At 44.2% G+C, this 19931-nt stretch overlaps 1 protein-coding gene across 1 annotated transcript in view; it reads left to right on the forward strand.

Moving 5' to 3' along the window:
• Window positions 1-19931, forward strand: part of LOC133765207 (annexin A10-like) — a 61407-nt gene that overhangs the window by 30273 nt on the left and 11203 nt on the right. Inside the window, exons 6-10 of the mRNA XM_062198871.1 lie at window positions 9905-10018; window positions 11812-11902; window positions 13577-13656; window positions 19005-19058; window positions 19150-19243. Of these exons, the coding sequence (XP_062054855.1) occupies window positions 9905-10018; window positions 11812-11902; window positions 13577-13656; window positions 19005-19058; window positions 19150-19243 (433 nt within the window). The remainder of the gene's footprint in view (window positions 1-9904; window positions 10019-11811; window positions 11903-13576; window positions 13657-19004; window positions 19059-19149; window positions 19244-19931) is intronic.

Consider the following 19931-nt stretch of genomic DNA (forward strand, 5'->3'; position numbering starts at 1 on the left):
ATGGGAATTCTTCTAATTGGAGAACCTATTTGAAGGTTCCTCTTTGAACTTCAAGGTTTAGCTATCTAAACATATTATTCAATGTTTAGGTTCTCAACTGAGAGCTGTTGTCTCCCTTCTCAGTCTCCTGATGCTATGCCTACCACCCTAAGTATTTGCCACTTCCTCACTGGAAGATCATTGTGATGCCCCTTTTTCTGCCCCTTCCGCCAGTGGAAACTGTTTGAAGATAGGGACCTTTGCTTCTGGATCGCCGAATTACTGGGAATGGCTCTAAACGAATAACTGTTTACTTGCAAGTGGTACTATGCAATCATTTACTTAGTGCCTATGTTGTAAGGGCTCAAATACTTAGCAGGTGCATCTCCATGGGTTGGTGAAATGGTCAAGAGTAAACAGACCACAGCTCTGCTGTGCTGGAGCTCCCTGGTTGAAACAGATAATGCTTTAGTAAAATGTGGCATGTTAGGAATCAACAAGTGCTATGGTTAAAAAGGGAAATCAGGTAAGTGTCGAAGAGGAGTGAGCATTTGAGGTAGCTAAGATGCCTCCTGTGACACCTGCATTCCATATCTAAGTGCCTGGGTCCAACTCTTGACTCTGCTTTTTCAAAAGATTTATTTATTTATTTGAAGGGCAGAGATAGAAAAGGAGAGAGAATGAGTGAGAGAGAGAATCTTCCATCCACTGTTTCACTCCCCAAATGGTTGCAACGGCTGGGGTTGGGCCAGACCAAAGCCAGGAGCAAGGAGCTTCTTTGAGGTCTCCCACATGGGTGACAGGAGCCCAAGGATTTGGGCCATCTTCTGCTGCCTTCCCAGGCACATTAGAAGAGAGCTGGATCAGAAATGGAGCAGCCGAGACACAAACCGGCAACCATATGAGATGCCAGCTCTACAGGCAACAGGTTAACCTGCTACACCGCAGTGCCAACCCCTTGGCTCTGCTTTTGATTCCAGGACACCCTGGAAGGCAGCAAGTGATGGTTGAAGTGATTGGTTGCTGGCCACCCACAGGGGAAATCCATTTCCTGGCTTCAGCCTGGTCCTGCCCTGACTGTAGATGGCATTTTGGGAAGAGAATCGGCAGAAGGGAGCTCTCTCTTTACTGTCTTTCTCTCTCTGCCCTTCAAACAAAATAAATAAATAAATAATCTACTACGTGTCAGAGGGCTGGATCTAATTTAAACAGGGTGACCAGGAGAGGCAGGCCATGTGAACTGCCTTGGGGAGAATATGAGAGCAAAGGGCAAAAGCAAAGACCACGTTGCTGGAGCAGATCGAAGCTAGGAGCAAGGAGAAGTGCAGGAGACGAGGGCGGAGAAGTGGCAGAACATACATCATGTGTCTTGTGGACCACTGTAAGGACTTGAGCATTTACATGGAATAAAAAACTTGGAGTGTTTGCATTGTCCTGAGATCAACTCTAAGAAGAATATTAGAGTCACTCGTTGCTGGCTGCAGGGTTGGGTTCTGAGCAATGCATTGCTGGGGGATGTCACTGGTGTGAGGCCATCCTGGAGTGGCTCGCACAAACCCAGATGCTGTGGGTCAATCATGCAGTACTGTAGCTTCTTGGTAGATGGTGACCTGACAAGGGTTGTAGCAGCAAACGTGGTACAGTTTCACCGGTTTCTAGATATATTGGTTAAGTTAGAGACAAAAGAATTTCCTGACAATTGAATATAGTAAAAAATTGCAAGAAATACACCTAGATACACAAAAGCACAATGGAAGGATAGCAAGAAAGACACTGTGGGGATGGGAGTCAGAGGGAGACAACTGAGTACTGGCATCGCCCATAATGAATCATGAATGATTTGCAACAAATTCGTTGCTATGTGGGAGGAAGAAAAGATGTTTTTGAGTGGCTCTTTTGTGCCAGAAAATACTTTAAGGCTTTCACCGGAGGTGTATCTGAACATTTAGACCAACCCTGTGAGGCGGGTGCTGTTATTTTTCCTGTGTGGACAAGGAAGCAGACAGAAAAAGGCTAAGTTACACACTGGTCTCCTCGCTGTGCTTTCCCCAGCCAGGATGCAAGCCCAACACTCTCCCTCCAGAAACTGTACGTTCTAGGCCCCCTGACGCTGTTCTCGTCACTGAAACTCTATTACTGCAATGAAATTTTTACAAAATCAGTTTACTATATCTGTACACACACACACACACACACACACTGAGTGACAAAACAAGAGAAACAGCAACACCTAGTGGTGGTTTACAGTGGAATACATAGGCTAGGACTTAAATTCATGGGAAAATGAAATTGAAAATTTTAGCCCTGAAAATTGTTGAAACCCATGCATATGTTTTTCATAATATTCATTCTCCAAGAACTTTTTAACGTCCCTGATATAGCTCTTGTAAAAAATAATATAATAGACAAAATGTTAGTGATCAAAGAAATGTGACTAAACATTAATTTAAAAATTGATGCAGGCCCAAATCATTTGAATCCTGAACATAGCCTTTGTCCTTATATGAAATCAGTAAACTAAGGTTTTTTTCCCTTTCCACATTCTTTCATTTGTCTATATTTACATTATTTTACATTCATTTACATATTATATATGCATTATACATTTTTAAAAAGATTTGTTTATTTGAAAGGTAGCATTACAGAGGGAGAGGGAGAGAGAGACACAGAGAGGTCTTCCATCCACTGGTTCACACCCTGAATGGCTACAACAGCCAGAGCTGTGCCAGTCCAAAGTCAGATGCCAAGAGCTTCACCTTGGTCACCAAGTGGGTGGCAGGGGCCCAGGCACTTGGGCCATCCTCTGCTAGTCCCCAGGCACATTAGCAGGGAGCTGAATTGGAAATGGAACAGCCGGGACTTGAACCAGTGCCCATATGGGATGCCGTCTTCACAGGCACTGCCTTTACCCATTACACCACCGCACAAGCTCCCCCTACATATTTTGGATGCTCAGCAATGCACTAGGGCTAGATGCTGAATTTCAGAGAAATTACGAGACAGTCCATATTCTGATAGACTTTGGGGAAAAATACTCAGGTCTAACATGTTCATCATACTCCTAGAACATGATCATTACAATACAGTTCAGTAAATTCAAAGACAGAGCAGTGCTGGGGAAGGAACAATCTGCCTCACTTGGGGCTTAGAGGAAGGTTCAGAAAAGACAGGGTAACTGCTCTCACCCTTCCGTCCACTGCCAACTACCGCTCTGCTCTCATAACAAAAGTACATGGAACTGGTCCATTTCCATCCAGACCTCCCGTGCACTCTTGCCAGACTTAAGTGTCTCAAAATGCTGCACTCACCACCTATTCGCCCCATTGATCACCTTGTTCAGACCTCACAGTGGCTTCTGTGGCCTCCACACTAGGAAGAGGCCCCACAAAGCTCAAGGAAAACATGTTCGTTTGGGTGTGAAAAATTTTGAAACCCATGCCCAGTTTCTTTCAAATACAAAATCCCATGAACGTTTTGAATGCCCCTGGTTTGCATGGATTCCAAGAATTTTTGTGCCACGATAAATTTACCTTTTCATTCCCTATTCTAGAAACTTTTTGGAGTTTGGAGACCACTTACTTGTTGAACTGGGTGGCGTGAACGATGTAATTGTGCGTGCAGTTTGCTCATCCGTGTGCTGGGATCACTGCAGCTCTTAGTGCACACAGTGATGAATCTGGCAGAGAGGAGGTACTCAGTACTAGTGAATTATTATAATAACCAGCACACTGTTCCGCCTGATCTCACATCGCCACGGGTATTTCCCCTGCATTTGAATGGAGGCTGGAATAACTGACCCCCAGAGTCTCCTGCAGACACTTGGATTTCCAATCCATTGGACACCCATTTAAAGCTGGCTTATGCACTTCATGTGCACAGCCTCCTGCCCCCACACTGTGCCTCCTCTGCCTCTACACACCGTCCAGTGCTGCTGTCTCTTCACCTTTTGCCTGACCAAATCCCACCTGTTCAAGGTGTGAATCCAAAGTACACTTCCCACGGACTTTAATTTTATTGATATTCTCTCTCATTTCTGAATTCTTACAATTCTGTAAGTAGAAATGCAAATTCCTTTTCCCCTTAGTACTATAATAGATTACAGAATTGCTATTAATGCACCTGTCCCGGTCCTTCCATTTCAGTGGCATTCTGCTACAGTAAGGGAACAAGCATCCCAACTCCAGACGGGATATTATAATTTTTTCTTTATTTAGTTTGAGAATCAGAGACCCAGACAGAGACAGAGAGACAGAGATCTCCTATACACTGATTCATTCCCCAGATGCCCTTAAAGGAAGGAGAACAAAGGGCAGAGCCAAGTGCCTGTTGGCCTCTGGCCAAGTAATAGGGTTAGAGTCACAGTGGCCACTTCCAGCCTGCAGTCATAAACCCAACCCTCTGGTCATGCTGCTTGGGGCAGGCCAGATGACTTGGCCATTTCCAATACTTCCTGCTCTCTCCTTGCCCATATGCAAGCCTTCCCCTGCCAGTATGCAGAACTTTATTTGTCTATTAAGGTAAACATTATTTGTCTATTAAGCATTATTTGTCTATTAAGGTAAGCATTATTTGTCTAAGGTAAACACAGGTCTGATTAGTGGCAGAGGGTAGCAGTTAGCTTTTGTTCAGCACAACAGTCATGTGAGCTACTGTTAGAATGACAGGTCCAGATGCCTCACATCATCACCAGCACTCTACCACCTCCAAAGAATGTGCAGCAGTATCTTAGGGTGGCTTTACCTTTGTACATTTCTGTTTATTCCATTTATTTGAGAAGCAGAGCAAGCAGACAGGCAGAGCCCCAGTCTGCTGGTTCACCCTCCAAATGCCTACAAGACCCAGGGCTGGGACAGGTTGAACTGGGAGCTTGGGAACTCAATCCAGGTATCCCACTTGGGTAGGAAGGACCACTGCGGCTTCCCATTAGGGGACGTGCAATCGGAGCAGGGCTCAGATCCAGATGTTCCAACATGGAATGTGGGCGTCCCACGTGGCATCCGAACTGCTGCCTGCCCCTGGTGATGGTTTTAGTTCCCGAAAGTCTAAATGTTCAGAGTCATTTCAGGGCTGATTTCTGACTGGCATGTTTGCTTTGGTAAAATATCAGCTCAAATCTCTGGTCCATGTTTTCACCAGACTGTTCCTATTGAGGGTTTTTTTTTTATTTAATTTGATTTTTTTATTTGACAGAGTTATAGATAGTGAGAGAGAAAGAGGCAGAGAGAAAAGTTGAAAACAACTCTAAACTGTGTTTGCACAAACACCAACTTGAGAATACAAGAAATAGATAAATATTCAAACAACTCCATTTGTTTCTTTTTACAAAACTGTGACATGAGCTATATCCAGAATTTCCTCTTGAATTTATTTCATAGAAAATCATGTGAAAAAGTATTCGTAATTCATATTTTTAAACCATTTGCACAGGCATGTTGTCAGTACTAAAACATGTTCATGAATCAATTTACAGTCCTGGTATGTCTTTGTAGCTGTTAAATGGATCTAAACAGAATTCCGTGACTATTATGCATGGTTTCTTCAGGAATTCAAGTTGTCTTTTTATTTTAAGCTATTTTTCAATGTTTTTATGCATCTTTGTTTAATGAGTAAATATTTTTCAGAAATGTTTGATGTTTTCCTTTCAGAAAAATCTTAGAACAGGGGGATTTATAGGCTCACTGTCATTATTTTTGTTTTAATTCTCTGTAACTTGGAGATATATATTATCTCTCTCCACTTCACAGAGATACACTGCAGGCCATATAGAAGGAAATGCCTCAATCATGTGCATCTCCAACTGTGCAGCAGCCACATTCAGGAGAAGCTGTAGGCGATCATGGAAGAGCGAATCAGCAAGACAGAGAAACCAAAGAGACTGTAGTCAGGACAGTTAGGGGCCACACCCTAGGGTTCCATGTGGCTGGGGGCTGGGGGCTGGGGGTGACTAGTTCCCTCAAAATCCCACATGTACACCTGATTCCCAGCCCAGCAGCATTAGGAGGTGCAGCTTAGGGGGGGTGTTCAAAGCCCTCTTGAATGAATTAACACTGCTCTCACAGGAAGGGATTTGCTGTTGCAGAAGCTCAGTTCTCCTTCCCTCTTCTGAAATGCAAGCTTTGGGGCTGGCATTGTATTGTAGTATAGCAGGTAAAGCCATTGCCTGCAATGCTGGCATCCCATATGGGCATCCATTCGTGTCCTGGCTGCTCTACTTCAATGGCCTGGGAAAAGCCCTAGAAGACGGCCCAAGTGCTTGGGGCCCTGCACCCATCTAGGAGACTCAGATAAAGCTCCTGGCTCCTGGCTTCGGTCTGACCTAGCCCTGGCTATTGCAGCCATCTGAGGATTGAACCAATGGATGGACGATTCTGTGTATGTGTGTGTGTGTGTGTGTGTCTGTAACTCTGACTTTCAAATAAATAAGTAATTCATAAAAGAAAACCAAAGTGCCAGTGCCAACTTGCCCTTCCACTTTCTGCCAAGAGAGGAAGCAACACAAAGCCCTCACCATACTCAGCTGTCCGATCTCGGACTTCCCAGCTTCCAGGACTGTGGTCAAAAACAGACCTCTCTGCTTTATAAACTGCCCACTCTCAGGCGTCCGTCATAGTCACAAAGAGCAGACCGAGACACAGGGCTGTGGAGCAGGAGCACAGTCCCAAGGGCACAGCGGCGGTTTGAGTGCAGGCTGTCAAGACCCACAAGAGGACACACGTGTGCAGTCCCTGGAACACAGACCATGGGTACCTCTCAGACATCGAGTGATGGAGCCATCCCTGTAGCACGGGTTAGGCTGCCACCTGCAATGCTGGCATTCCAGCCTGTCCGTGCCCCAGCTGTTCCACTTCCAATCCAACTCCCTGCCAATGCACTTGGGAAAGCAGCAGAAGACGGCCCAAATGCCTGGGCCCCTGCCACCCACATGAGAGACCAGGATGGGGTTTCAGGCTCCTGGCTTCAGCCTAGCTCAACCCCCACCATTGTGGCCACCTGGGGAGTGACCCAGCAGATGGAAGATCTCATCCTCTCTTTGTCTCTCCCTCTCTCTCAGCAACTCTGCCTTTCAAATAAACAAATACACCTGAAAAAAATAAAAGTCAATTCGCCTGAGGCCAGCAGGGGCTTCATCGAATCTACCAACCAAAGGTTATGTCCAGATGTAGTAGGAGTCAAGATGAATTCTACGGTCTTGGAGTCACACTGACCTGAATCTGTTAACAGTATAAACACAGGCAAATTTCAATCACTCTAAAACTATTAACTCCCTCATCCATAAACCAGTTTGATCCTGCCTGAGTATTTTAAGGATTAAATCAAGTAAAAAATGTAAGAAAAGTCTCTTGTATAGGAGGTAGTATTTTATTTCAAAATTAATCAGGAGGCTGACACTGTGGCTTAGCGGGTAAAGCCGCCACCTGTAGTGCTGGCATCCTATATGGGCGCCGGTTCAAGTCCCAGATGCTCAATTTCTGATCCAGCTCTCTGCTATGGCCTGGAAAAGCAGTAGAAGATGGCCCAAGGCCTTGGGCCCCTGCACCCGCATGGAGACCTGGAAGAAGTTCCTGGCTCCTGGCTTCGGATCGGCGCAGCTCCGGCTGTTGTGGCCATATAGGGAGTAAACCAATGGATAAAAGACCTCTCTCTCTCTTTTTCTTTCTCCCTCTCTCTCTCTGCCTCTGCTTCTGCCTCTAACTCTCTGCAACTCTGCCTTTCAAATAAAGAAAGAAAATATTTTTAAAAATTAATCAGGAATATTAACAAAAGTAAAATAGCTAGTTACATATCTCTCAATGATGCATATGACAAAAATCATTATGATTATTTGATGAATTAGTAGAACCCAGAAAAAAATGACTAAAAATTAAAAATGAGAACTTTTCTTAGTAGAAGGTAGATTCAAAAGATATTTAGGGGCAGGCATTTGGTTGACCTGGTTAAGACACAGGTTGGCATATCCGCACCCCATATCAGAATGCTTAGGTCCAACAAGAGCTCTGCTTGTGATTCTAGCTTCCGGCTAATGTTCTCCCTGGAATGGCTCAAGTAGTTGGCTTCCTATGTAGGGACTCAGACTGGTTTCTAGCTCCCAGCTTCAGTCCCAGTCCAGCCTTGATCACTGTAGGCAGTTGGATGGGATCCAATGGATAGAATCTATTTCTTTCTTTCTTTCTCTCTCTCTCCCTCTCCCCCCCCCCCACCCACCTTGTTTATCTCTTTCAAATATTTTTTAAAAGACATTGAGTTAAACACTGGCTTTGCAAATAAAAGATACTGCGATTTAAGCGATATGCTTTAGAAAGAGATTTGAGAAGTCTCCAAACCAAGTGTTCAATCCATCTCTAGAAGTCTAAGAACCAGCCTGTGCACAATGAAGAACAGAGGGGGAGCAAATGCCCAGCTGTGCACTGCCTCTGTGAAGGTGCACGGCCAAGGCCCTCTCGACTGCTCCTGGAGAAAGTTTACAGCCTCAGGCTCATGGACGCCACTGTCTTTAATTTATACTACTAATGGTCAGAGCAGATAAATAGAGCCTGGAGTTCTTCACTGGGAAACAATCAGAGTCAAGTGTTGGCACTGCCACTTCAGAGATACAAGCTTGGGCTATTGAACTTTGCTAACCTCCAGTTCCCTTATTAGAACAGGAACGATGGAGCCAGCCTCAGGAGATTATCCAGGATCACCATAGTTACTGTTGGTTAGAGCACTTAGCATTTGTTGAATGCGCTGGCCCAGGTAGGCAGCTGGTACTTCACAGGTATCTATCATTAAAAGCATCATGCAAGTAACCATCTGCCTGTGCCGCTCCGCCACCTTGGTTAGTTTTTTTTTTTTTAACTTTTATTTAATAAATATAAATTTCCAAGGTACAGCTTATGGATTACAATGGCTTTTCCCCCCCATGGTTTGTAGGCCCCTGCAGAGGACAGATTCGTGACTTTCCAGGGTCAGGTGAACATAAGAGATGCGCCACCTTCTCTAACAGTGGTCTCTTTTGTCCTGTCTTGATGGCTTTCTCAAAGGTCACTGAACCATAGAAAGTTGTACAAAACTCCAATTTACAAATCCCAATACCTTCAGTCTGGAAACATAGGTCAAAACAGAAAATATTTTATAAGACCAATGAAGCTTTCATTTCCTTAATTCTTATGTCAATTGTTAATGAAATAGGTTGCAATGATTTCCACTTAATATAGATGGATAAAGGCACCACAGACCATTAAAATTAACCTTTTATAAAGTCATTAGTCCTCATTGAATCTCAGATCACTGCCTTATTGTGATATAAGCTTAATAACAGTAGGGAGCACATTTAACAAAAGTCAACACTGGACTCCCAGTTCCTGGACTAGCCTGGCACACAAAGTATCTGTACAGTGCACCAATGAGTTATTGAATAGGCCAATCAGTAAACAACCTGCATACTTTAGCTCTGAAGTTATTTGTCACTTGTGATTTGCTTTTCTATCAAGTCACATATAAGAAAAGGGGGAAGGTTAGGGACTTTTGTCAGATAGAGGATTTTAGCTTCAGGCTCAGTCAATACACCACAAGGTGCCTTCCTGATACATGTGCTGTTTTCCTCCCATCCTTTCTGCTTTGCCTACCTTAATCCAAGCTCTCATGACCTCAGCTATCCCTCGCCAGGCAGTCCCCCTGCCTTCTGCCATCATAATCTCTCACCCCTCCCTCCTTCCCTTGCAAATAAATCAAATAAATCTTTTTTAAAAATCAGTCATCTTTAAACCTTCAGGTCCATCACTGTGTGTGACCCACAGATATGCTCGTACATGTAATCAAAACTAGCCTGGTTGTGACATGGAACGACCCGGAAAAGGAAGTCCTACTAGAAACCTTCCTACAGTGAGCCCATTCCTCCCGTCGCTTTGCTGACTGATGGTGAAAACCCTTATTTTTGCCTCCACAGGACCTGATTGGCGTGCTGAAGGAGCAGCTTTCTGATCACTTCAAGGATGTCATGGTTGGCCTCATGTACCCGCCACCATCCTATGATGCACACGAACTCTGGCACGCCATGAAGGTAGTGATCTGGCCCAGAAACATACCTGAGGCAGGTGCAGGCTGGCACTTCTGGCATTTCTGTAGATGGGCGGACTGCCCTAGGATGTTCCGACATACTTGTGTGACCCTGCAGGGAGGGAGGAGGGACTATGTGAGCAGTGATGTGACCGTGGAAATGCTGCAGCCAAGGGAGGGAACTGGGAAGGAAGACAGAGCCTCCAGAGCCCATGGCTGGGGTCAGCCTGCTCTGTGGTTAGACAAACCCAGACTCACAAGTCAGCCGCATGATGAGCTACCAAAAGGCACGCCAGAGATGAGCCCAGGGCCATTCAGGTTTGCCTCTCCTCAATGTGTATTTGTATATTGAAGGGGATGCATTCAAACTCATGTGAACCTTTTAAAATTATCTCTAAAGACTTGGTTCGTTAAGCCAAAATGGGATGGCAAGCTAGAGTCAAAATACAGATGTGATCTAGCTTTATTTTTGTGACCTTAGGTTGGTCCTTTATAAACACAATTGCTCAAATATATCAGAAGCTTACTTTGCAAGGATTGGAATAATAATTCTTCTTTCTTCCAAAAAGTCATTTCAGTAAACCAAATCGACTACAAGCTTGTTACAGATTTTGTTATCCAGAGACAAAAATGAATTTCACTTCTTTCCAGAGGCTGACATTAAGCACCTGTTCCAGGAGGATGCTTGCCAGTGGCCAGATTACCACAATCTGTGAACCACGTGTGACAGGAAGAGGAAAGAGAAAAACAATGACAGAAATGTGGATTTGGGTCATCATATGTACAGATCAGAATAGACAGTGTATAAAATTCACTATTTATTTAGACTACTCAACTTTTCTTAAATGTTGCATACAGTTCCTAGCTTCTTGCAAAATTCTGTGATTAAAAATATAAGAATGAAGTCATATGTTGCTGTATAAATGGATATTTTTATCAAAATTTCACAGAACGATAAGGCTCCCTGAGGCTTCCCTGAAAAAGTCACGCTGCCCCTGAAAATCACTATCATAGACAAATACAAGTGCACCTCTTTAAATAGGGAGCACAGAAAGCGCTCGGTCCAAATGTTTAGGCAAATTGTACAAAATTCCACATTTAAGGAGATGAAGAGCCCTAAATCCTTTGGGAAATTAAAAGATCTATGTTTGTTTTTTTTTTTTTACTTGAAGTTTTATTTATTTATTTGAAGGGCAGATTACAGAGAAAGAGAGAGAGGAGAGAGACAAAGAGAGATATTCCATCTGCTGGTTCATTTTTCAAATGGCTCCAACAGCCAGGGTCTGGCCAGGCCAAAGTCAGGAGCCTGGAACTCCATCTGGGTCTCTGGGGCCCAAGCCCCTGAGCCATATTCTGCTGCCTTCCCAGATGCATGAGTAGTTAGCTGGATTGGAATAGCCAGGACTTGAATGGTGCCCACAGGGGATGCTGGTGTCACAGGCAGTGGTTTAACCTGCTGCACGGCGACACTGGCTCCAGAAAATCTATGTTCATACTTCAGCTTGCTATGGAATGGATGTTCCAGTAGCAAATGGAAATGCTAGAGGCATGCGCATGCTGTTTATTATGAATGAATAAACTGGGTTTCCTTTAGATAATAGCATCTTCTCAGGGTGAAGCGGCTACCCAGTGTCAGAGCCGGAACTGAAGCTGGGTCTGTCTTTATCCCAAACACATGTCCTTGCCTCCTGCCACCCTTCACACCATCAGGAATGCTATGCCCCCCTGTACGGTGCGTAAGGCACACTGCCATTCCCAACAAAAGTGCCTATGGGTCTCTCTCCTTTCTCGTTCTAGGGAGCAGGCACTGATGAGAACTGCCTCATTGACATATTAGCTTCGAGAACCAATGGAGAAATTTTCCAGATGCGGGAAGCCTACTGTTTGCGTAAGGAAACGCGTCTGTGTCCATGTGTTGTACACATACATGAACTTCATATTTCTCAGTAGATGAAACACTTCAGCCTATGAATTTTACAGAACTCTCTAAGATACTTTTACATTTGAAATATCACTCATTCAAGATTCTTTAACTCATCAAGTGCAATGGATGACTGCTGTGCTAAAAATAAAACGATTCCCTAGACAATCAACCTCAGCAAATCCTCCCTGAAGAGTTACAAGCTGCTGTGAGATGAATGCTCTCATCATGACAGAAAAGTCCCAGCAGGTCAGAGGGCAGTTTGTCCCTGACAGGAGAGACCTGCTCAACAGGCAAAACGCAGCAAAGTGCAGTGGTTGTCAAACTGTCCAGAATTCCACATCTGGGGAGACCTTTTAGAATTCTACAAATATATTTGCTATGCTTTACGCACATTTCTTAATTCCTGTAATCTATCCCAAAATCAGATTTTTGTACATTTCAAAAGTAGGAGTAGCTAGTTTTGTTTTTCGCAAGGGTTTAATTTCTTAAGTTCCCATGTATTATGTAGTATGTAACATTGAATGTCAAGAAAATGTCCCAGTCACCTTCAATGCATGTGAATGACAAGCCCTTCCTCAGGGCAATGATGTAAAAATCTTTACTGAAAATAGTAAAATGAGTCGTGGCAGCACTTAGGAAAAGCACTAGAGTGGGCAGCAGTCTACGGAAATGGAATGTGCAATTCTACATTCTGAGAATAAGAGAATGAAGTGACTCTCAATACTGTTTCTCACTTTAGGAATAAAGATTTTTTTTTTTTTTTGACAGGCGGAGTGGATAGTGAGAGAGAGAGAGAGAGAGACAGAGAAAGGTCTTCCTTTTTGCTATTGGTTCACCCTCCAATGGCCGCTGCGGCCAGCGCATCTCGCTGATCCGAAGCCAGGAGCCAGGTGCTTATCCTGGTCTCCCATGTGGGTGCAGGGCCCAAGGACTTGGGCCATCCTCCACTGCCTTCCCGGGCCATAGCAGAGAGCTGGCATGGAAGAGGGGCAACCGGGATAGAATCCGGCGCCCCAACTGGGACTAGAACCTGGTGTGCCGGTGCTGCAAGATGGAGGATTAGCCTATTAAGCCACGGTGCCGGCCAAGATCTTTTTTTAAAGATTTATTTTATTTATTTGAAAGAGTTACAGAGAGAGAGAAAGAAAGAGAGAGAGAGAATCTTCCATCCACTGGTTCACTCCCTAAATGGCCTCAACTGCCAGGGCTGGGCCAGGCGGAAGCCAGGAGCCAGGAGCTTCTTCCAGGTCTCCCACATGGGTGCAGGGGCCCGAGCACTTGGGCCATCTTCTGCTGCTTTGCCAGGCACATTAGCAGGGAGCTGGATTGGAACTGAAGCAGCCAGGACTCGAACCAGAACCCATATGGGATGCCGGCACTGCAGGCAGAAGCTTAACCTACTACAGCAAAGCACCGCTCCCATAAAGATAATTTTTTAAGACAAGAAGCCTATAGCTTTGTAGTCATTGGGTGACTGATTTCAGTGGCGGGCAGTTTATTGACAGAGAAGTGTTGGCAGGTTGACTGTCTTTCTAGGACTTTCAATCACAGCTTGGGCAGTAGGAGGAAGTAGCTCAGAGCACACTGATGTGTGGTGCTGTAGACAGGTGTACTGTAATGTGGCTGTTTTCTTGTCAGAATACAACAACAACCTCCAAGAGGACATTCATTCAGAGACCTCGGGACACTTCAGAGACACCCTCATGAACCTGGTCCAGGTATGGCATTGCACAACTCACACCACTCTGCTCTGTGACAGACAGACACGTGCTATTTCCAAAAACCAGGTCAGAGAGCTGCGGTATACTAGAGGTCAACAGTTAATGCTATGCAATAGCCCTTCCTGAGTATCAGCTGTGTTCAAGGCTCTCAGAAACTTGACTTGGTAGAGAGACAAGCACAAATAAAACACAAGTGTTATTCTCAAATAATTAAAATCAATCATACTTACAGGGAACACACACACACACACATCTGATACATTCTAAGAAAATAGATAAGATTAGAAATATTACAGTGAAAATTCATTATTCTATTAGAAATTAATTTCATTTTTAAGACTGCTAAATGAATGGAGGGCTTATAAGTTTTTCTGAGCCTCAGACACAGTATATGAGAAACCCATTTCATTCATAACACCAAAGCATTGCAACATGGATATTCCCATAAGCACATTAGAAATGATGAAACAGAATCAAAAAGTATAAGCTTCTATCCACTGGTGGTCTACGGAGTTAATAGATGGACATCCATTGTTTAATTGAATCCAACAGACCCCATGTGACTGTGTAGCATGCCCGGGGCTATCTACAAAAAATCCTATCATGAAAGGAAGATGACTTCAACTTTAAGTTAGATTTTGTCATTTACTTTATTTTTCTATATCAACTAAATTGTATGTAATTGCTTCCATTCAGATAATATTTCTTTTTTTTCTTTCCTTTTTTTTTTTTTTTTTTTTTTTGACAGGCAGAGTTAGACAGAGAGAGAGAGAGACAGAGAGAAAGGTCTTCCTTTTTCCGTTGGCTCACCCCCCAAGTGGCCACTACGGCTGGCACACTGTGGCCGGCACACTCTGCCAATCTGAAGCCAAGAGCCAGGTGCTTCCTCCTGGTCTCCCATGCGGGTGCAGGGCCCAAGGACCTTGGCCATCCTCCACTGCACTCCCAGGCCACAGCAGAGAGATGGACTGGAAGAGGAGCAACCGGGACAGACTCCAGCGCCCCAACCAGGACTAGAACTCAGGGTGCCAGCACCACAGGAGGAGGATTAGCCTAGTGAGCCGCGGCACCGGCCCTCATATAATATTTCTTAAGACGTTCATCTTACTAGCTTTATAGTCAGAATACTATTTTAAAGATAGAATTATCATTTGTTTTATGTATTTTCTCGAATGTGCTTGTCGCCTGATTTAGCAAACACATGAAGCCCACAATTGGGAAAAAAAAAATGTCTTTCAAGCCAGGATTTAGGTTTTTTGTTTTGTGTGTAAGGGGTGGGTGTGTGTATGCACATGTGTATACTTGAAATGAAACAAAGGTATATAAATATCCACACCTTTCCTTTCTATATCAAAAACATTACTGAGTAGTTAGCAAAGAATTGCACTAAAAGCCACAGATAGACAGAATTTTGTACATGAGAATGGAAAATTAAGAAAAGATTCCATTGCTTTCATGGAGGAACAGGGGCAGACATATGTGAGGGACCATGTGAGCTGTTCACGTCCCACATCAGAAAGCCCGGCAGAACTATGATCCACCTGCTTCCAGGGAGTTCTGCATACCACCTAGCCAAAGATCTTCCCATGATCTAGTTCTCAAATATGGCTTACTTGTTGGTATCTTTGCAGCCGGCAACTCCACCACCACGCCTCTTTTTTTTCCCACAATCTAAAGACAATTCCTTGAGGGCTCTGTCAGACAGGAAAACTGGCTGGCACTGCTTTGGGGCCACCTAAACAGGCACTTTGCCTTTCAAAGCCTCTTTGAGTTTCAGCTCGAACAGCTTGAAATCAGTGTTTCATATTCTCTTAGAGGCACCAAATGTCTAAACTTTCTCTTCACTTTTATTTCTGCTTGCAAGCCAGTCCCTTATGTCATGAGCTCATCTCTTTCTTGCAATACACAGTTAAAATCATAAAGGAAATGTCATTTGCAAAGCTCACATGAGGACCAGACCAGGTTGCTGTGATCATGGAAGAGCTCTCCTCCAAGAAGCAAGCTCCAGTCTCAGTCTCCATCCACTGCAGCACCTGGTTTGCATGCTCCCCAAGCATGTCATCAACACGCAGAAGTAGAAAGGCAATGGGAGCTTTTACGGGCTTCACTGTGATGCATGTAGTCTTGCCTAAATTTCACTGGCCAACCCTCAAATAAGCTTTGTGTTCTATCAGGGGGGCAAAACACAGTGCAGCTGTTTGTCTTGAAGGAAAGTGAAGCACGTTTGGCAATCAGCCTGCAGCGTGCATGAAAACTGTAAAGAGGAACGAACTCTACAACCAGGAAAGGCAAATGGGCCCCAGAAGACGGTAAAGTGGAGAAGAATATGCCAGTCAGAGAAAACTCATAATGGTGACTACCTTAGGCACAAGAAGTTCTAAAAGGGTAGTGTGTATAACCAAACAAAAATGCTGGGCATTCTCTCCTGAAAGTACTTTTAAAAGGAAAATATCTTTGGATTCTTATCCATGCTTTATGTTTTTTTTGCACATGCTTTCAAATGACCTTTTAGGAGACCCAGCATATAAGTTTCTTGGTCCTGCTTCCCATCTTTTATGTAGATTAATGGTATTTATCATATCATCAAAGAGGAAATATCATATAAAGGGCAAAAGTATCTCATTTTAATCTGAATATATCAGATATATTTTTCTATGTAATTCATCCTACCAGGAATAGTTTCTTTGAGATGAATAAAAAGCCAAAGATGAAGCTAACTTGTAGTCTTTTATTCCTTCTATTTTATTTTTGCCATACAGTATGTGCAAACACAATTTAGTCCCATGTGTGTCTGTATTATTTTTGTTTATTTTGCTGAGTTGTTCTAACAAGGAACAAAACAAGCAAATTTAAAAGAGGCTAGGAGGGAGGGAGGTAATCATTTCCCTTAAGACATCTCAAGGAACCTACTCTTCAACGTTACTTCCTTTTCTTCTATCATCCCTCCATTTTCCTCATTTGGGGCAGACGAACACGTCCAACACAGAGGCTGTGGTCTCCTTTAATGTGTATCTAATCATGGTTACAACTTCATATTGTAGTGCACATATGTTTACAGGATTCAGTTGAAGAATTAATAAATATGCATGTCAGGCTAGAATACAAAGTCATAGTGCCAAGCCACATGGATTTAATTCTTTATTCTGTGTGCATGTGTCTGTGTGCACATGTGTGCTGTTAATTTTGAATTGGGAATACTGAAATAAAAAAAAAAAAGGAAAGCCAATGCTGAGAAAAGAACATGAGGAGAGAAAGTAATGGAAGCTCTCCAGTTGCATGTGTCTCCTCTCTGGCTCCCAGGACTGCTCATGGTATCACCTCTCAAACTTGGCAGTGAGGCCTCCAGAGATGTTATTACCGGGAGCTTTCATCTATGAATTATTAGCCCCAACAATTCTCAACCAAATGTTACTCCCCTCAGTTTCTTCCCTCCACATTTTTATCTTGTCCCTTCTTTAAGTCCTGTACTCTTTTTTTGCCATTTCTCTGGTACCTATTAAATATATCAAGTGACTATCTTGGGATCTTTACATGACCAAGTCACCCTTGTCTGACTTTATTGAAAGAGTAAAATCACAAACTTAGTTATTCACATTTCTCAATCCATCATATCTAAGTGTCTTTGGCAATTGACTGCATAGGAAAATAAGCAGATGGACACCATTTCAAGTTAAATGTCCAAAAATACTATCTTTCCAAATGATGTGTGAATTATTTTTCTCACCAATTTTGCCAGGGTCAGAGTGTACTAAGCTGTCTAGGGACACTGGAGGTCACTGAGGAAACGTCAATGATCCAGAAAAATCTCCCCACATCTACCAACTGATCTTTGAAGGCAGCTGTCTGAAAGTTTCTTACCTTTCCAATGGCAATTTCTGGAATGCCCGCAGTGTGTGCTGGGCATAATTTTAGACACTCGGGGAATTATCAGTGAACAACAGAAACAAAGTTCCCAGCCCCTTAAGTTGTTTACATTCTAGCAAGGGAGAATGCACAATTCAACGTAAGTCTACAAAACAGGCAGCTTACATAGAATTTTAGAAGTTGACGAAAGACACAGCAGAGCAGGGTGAGGGAGACAGGTGTTGTAGGCAGGTTACAATATGATATAGGTTGATCGGAGTAGGTCTCCTTGAGAAGGTGAAATGTGAGGAAAGAGGTGAATGAAACAGTCAGTCAACAAATGAACAGACGTGACAGGCTGTCGCAGCAAAGTGTACAACTCCAGAAAAAAGTCTAAGAAGATAGCCGATGGGTTTGAGGAGTAGCAAGGAGGCCAGTTGGTGCCATATAAGACAGCCAGCGAGATGGATGGGAGTGGTGGGTGAATAGATGGAGTCAGAGACGTCGCAAGTGGTGAGATGATCTCTGACCCTGCGGCCACTGTAAGGACCGCACCTCTTATTCTGAGTGAAATGGGGGAGAAGTCCCTCCGCGCTGAGTCTGAGTAAAGGAACGATGTGATCTTTGGCTTTACAAATGCTCACAGTAGATGCCATATTGTGAAAATACTAGAGGGAGACAGGAGTCAAACAGCAGGCTGCAGAGGGCTGTATCTTCAGGAAAGCCGTGATAGAGCATCTACACAGCCCCTTATGGGAGCAGCGGCAGGAGTGAAAGGTGCCCAGATTCTGGATGTACTGCGGAGGTAAAGTCTGTTGGTGTTTCCTGAGAAACTGGACGTGGGATACGAGGGAAAGAAGGACCTGAATGTGACTCTCAGTTTTTTAGTCTGAGCAGGGAGTGGGGAGTGGTAAGCAAGAGATGTGGAAGACAGGAGTTTAAGGAGTGCCTGTGGTGGAGCGAGACCAGGAGTTGGATTTTGAACAAGGAATTTGGTATATATAATGGAGAATCAAGTGGAGAATTGAGTTGGCAACTGGAATAGACACATCAGAGGTTCAGATGACAGATGTAAATCTGGGTACCAGCACACTATTCGGGCGAGACCACATAGATGGAATCCAGAGCCACAGGTATAGATCAGAGTACCAAGAGAAGCAGTGTAAATACAGAGAAGACGGTCAGTGACTAAGTACTGGGACTTACCGGAAAGTAAGAGGAACCAATTCACAGGAGGAGGAGTAACCAGTGAGAAAGAAGGAAAGACAGAGAGAGTGCCCGATCCTGTGAGCTGAGCAAGGGACGCGCAGCAAGGAGAGCACAGCGTGGTTGCCCCAGATCCTGCTACCATGGATCACACAGGATGAAGACGAAGTAGTCAAGAAACAGACTTACTCCAAATAGTGATAGAATTTGCTCAGGAATGACCTGAGTGTTTGATGGTTCCAGGATTTTTATCAATGTCTACTGAGTCACAAGGAAAACCTGTGCTTATTCTACAGGGAACCAGACAGGAGGGCTACACGGACCCCGCCATGGCCGCCCAGGATGCAATGGTAACTAGAGCCCGCACTGGTCCTGAATGTGCAGCCTGTGTGGGAGCGGCTGGGTGGGTCTGACGCACCTGCGGGCTGTGTGCTGTTCCAGGTGCTGTGGGAGGCCTGCCAGCAGAAGACCGGGGCGCACAAAACCATGCTCCAGATGATTCTGTGCAACAAGAGCTACCAGCAGCTGTGGCTGGGTGAGGATGAGCAGGGGCTCTTTCCAGCTCCTCCACCGATTATGACACAGAAAACAGAACGTTCATGGGGCTGGGGCAGGGGCTGGGACACGGGTTAAGCCACCACCTGTGACTCCCACATCCCACATCCCATGCCATATCAAGCGCCAGCTGCAGTCCCGTGTCCTCTGCTCGTGTTCCAGCTCCCTGCTAATGCACTGGGAAGGCAGCAGGTGATGGCCCAAGTAGCTGAGTCCCTGCCCCCCATGCGGGAGGCCCTGATGAGCTCCTGACTCCTGGCTTCAAGCTGGCCCATTGAGAAGTAACCAGAGAACTGAAGATCAATTCCTCTCTCACCCCCCACCACCACAACTCTTTTCAAACAAATATAACTTTTTTTTTATTAAACTTTTATTTAATGAATATAAATTTCCAAAGTATAGCTTATGGGTTACAATGGCTTCTCCCCTCCCACAACCTCCCTCCCGCCCGCAACCCTCCCCCCTCCCGCTCCCTTTCCCCTTCCATTCATGTAAAGATTCATTTTCAATTCTCTTTGTATACAGAAGATCAATTTAGTATATATTAGGTAAAGATTTCAACATTTTGCCCATATAGCAATATCAAGTGAAAAAACTACCATTGGATTACTAATTATAGCATTAAATAGCAATGTACAGCACATTAAAGACAGAGATCCTACATAATT

Source organism: Lepus europaeus, chromosome 8, assembly GCF_033115175.1.
Source record: "Lepus europaeus isolate LE1 chromosome 8, mLepTim1.pri, whole genome shotgun sequence".
NCBI lineage: Eukaryota > Metazoa > Chordata > Mammalia > Lagomorpha > Leporidae > Lepus > Lepus europaeus.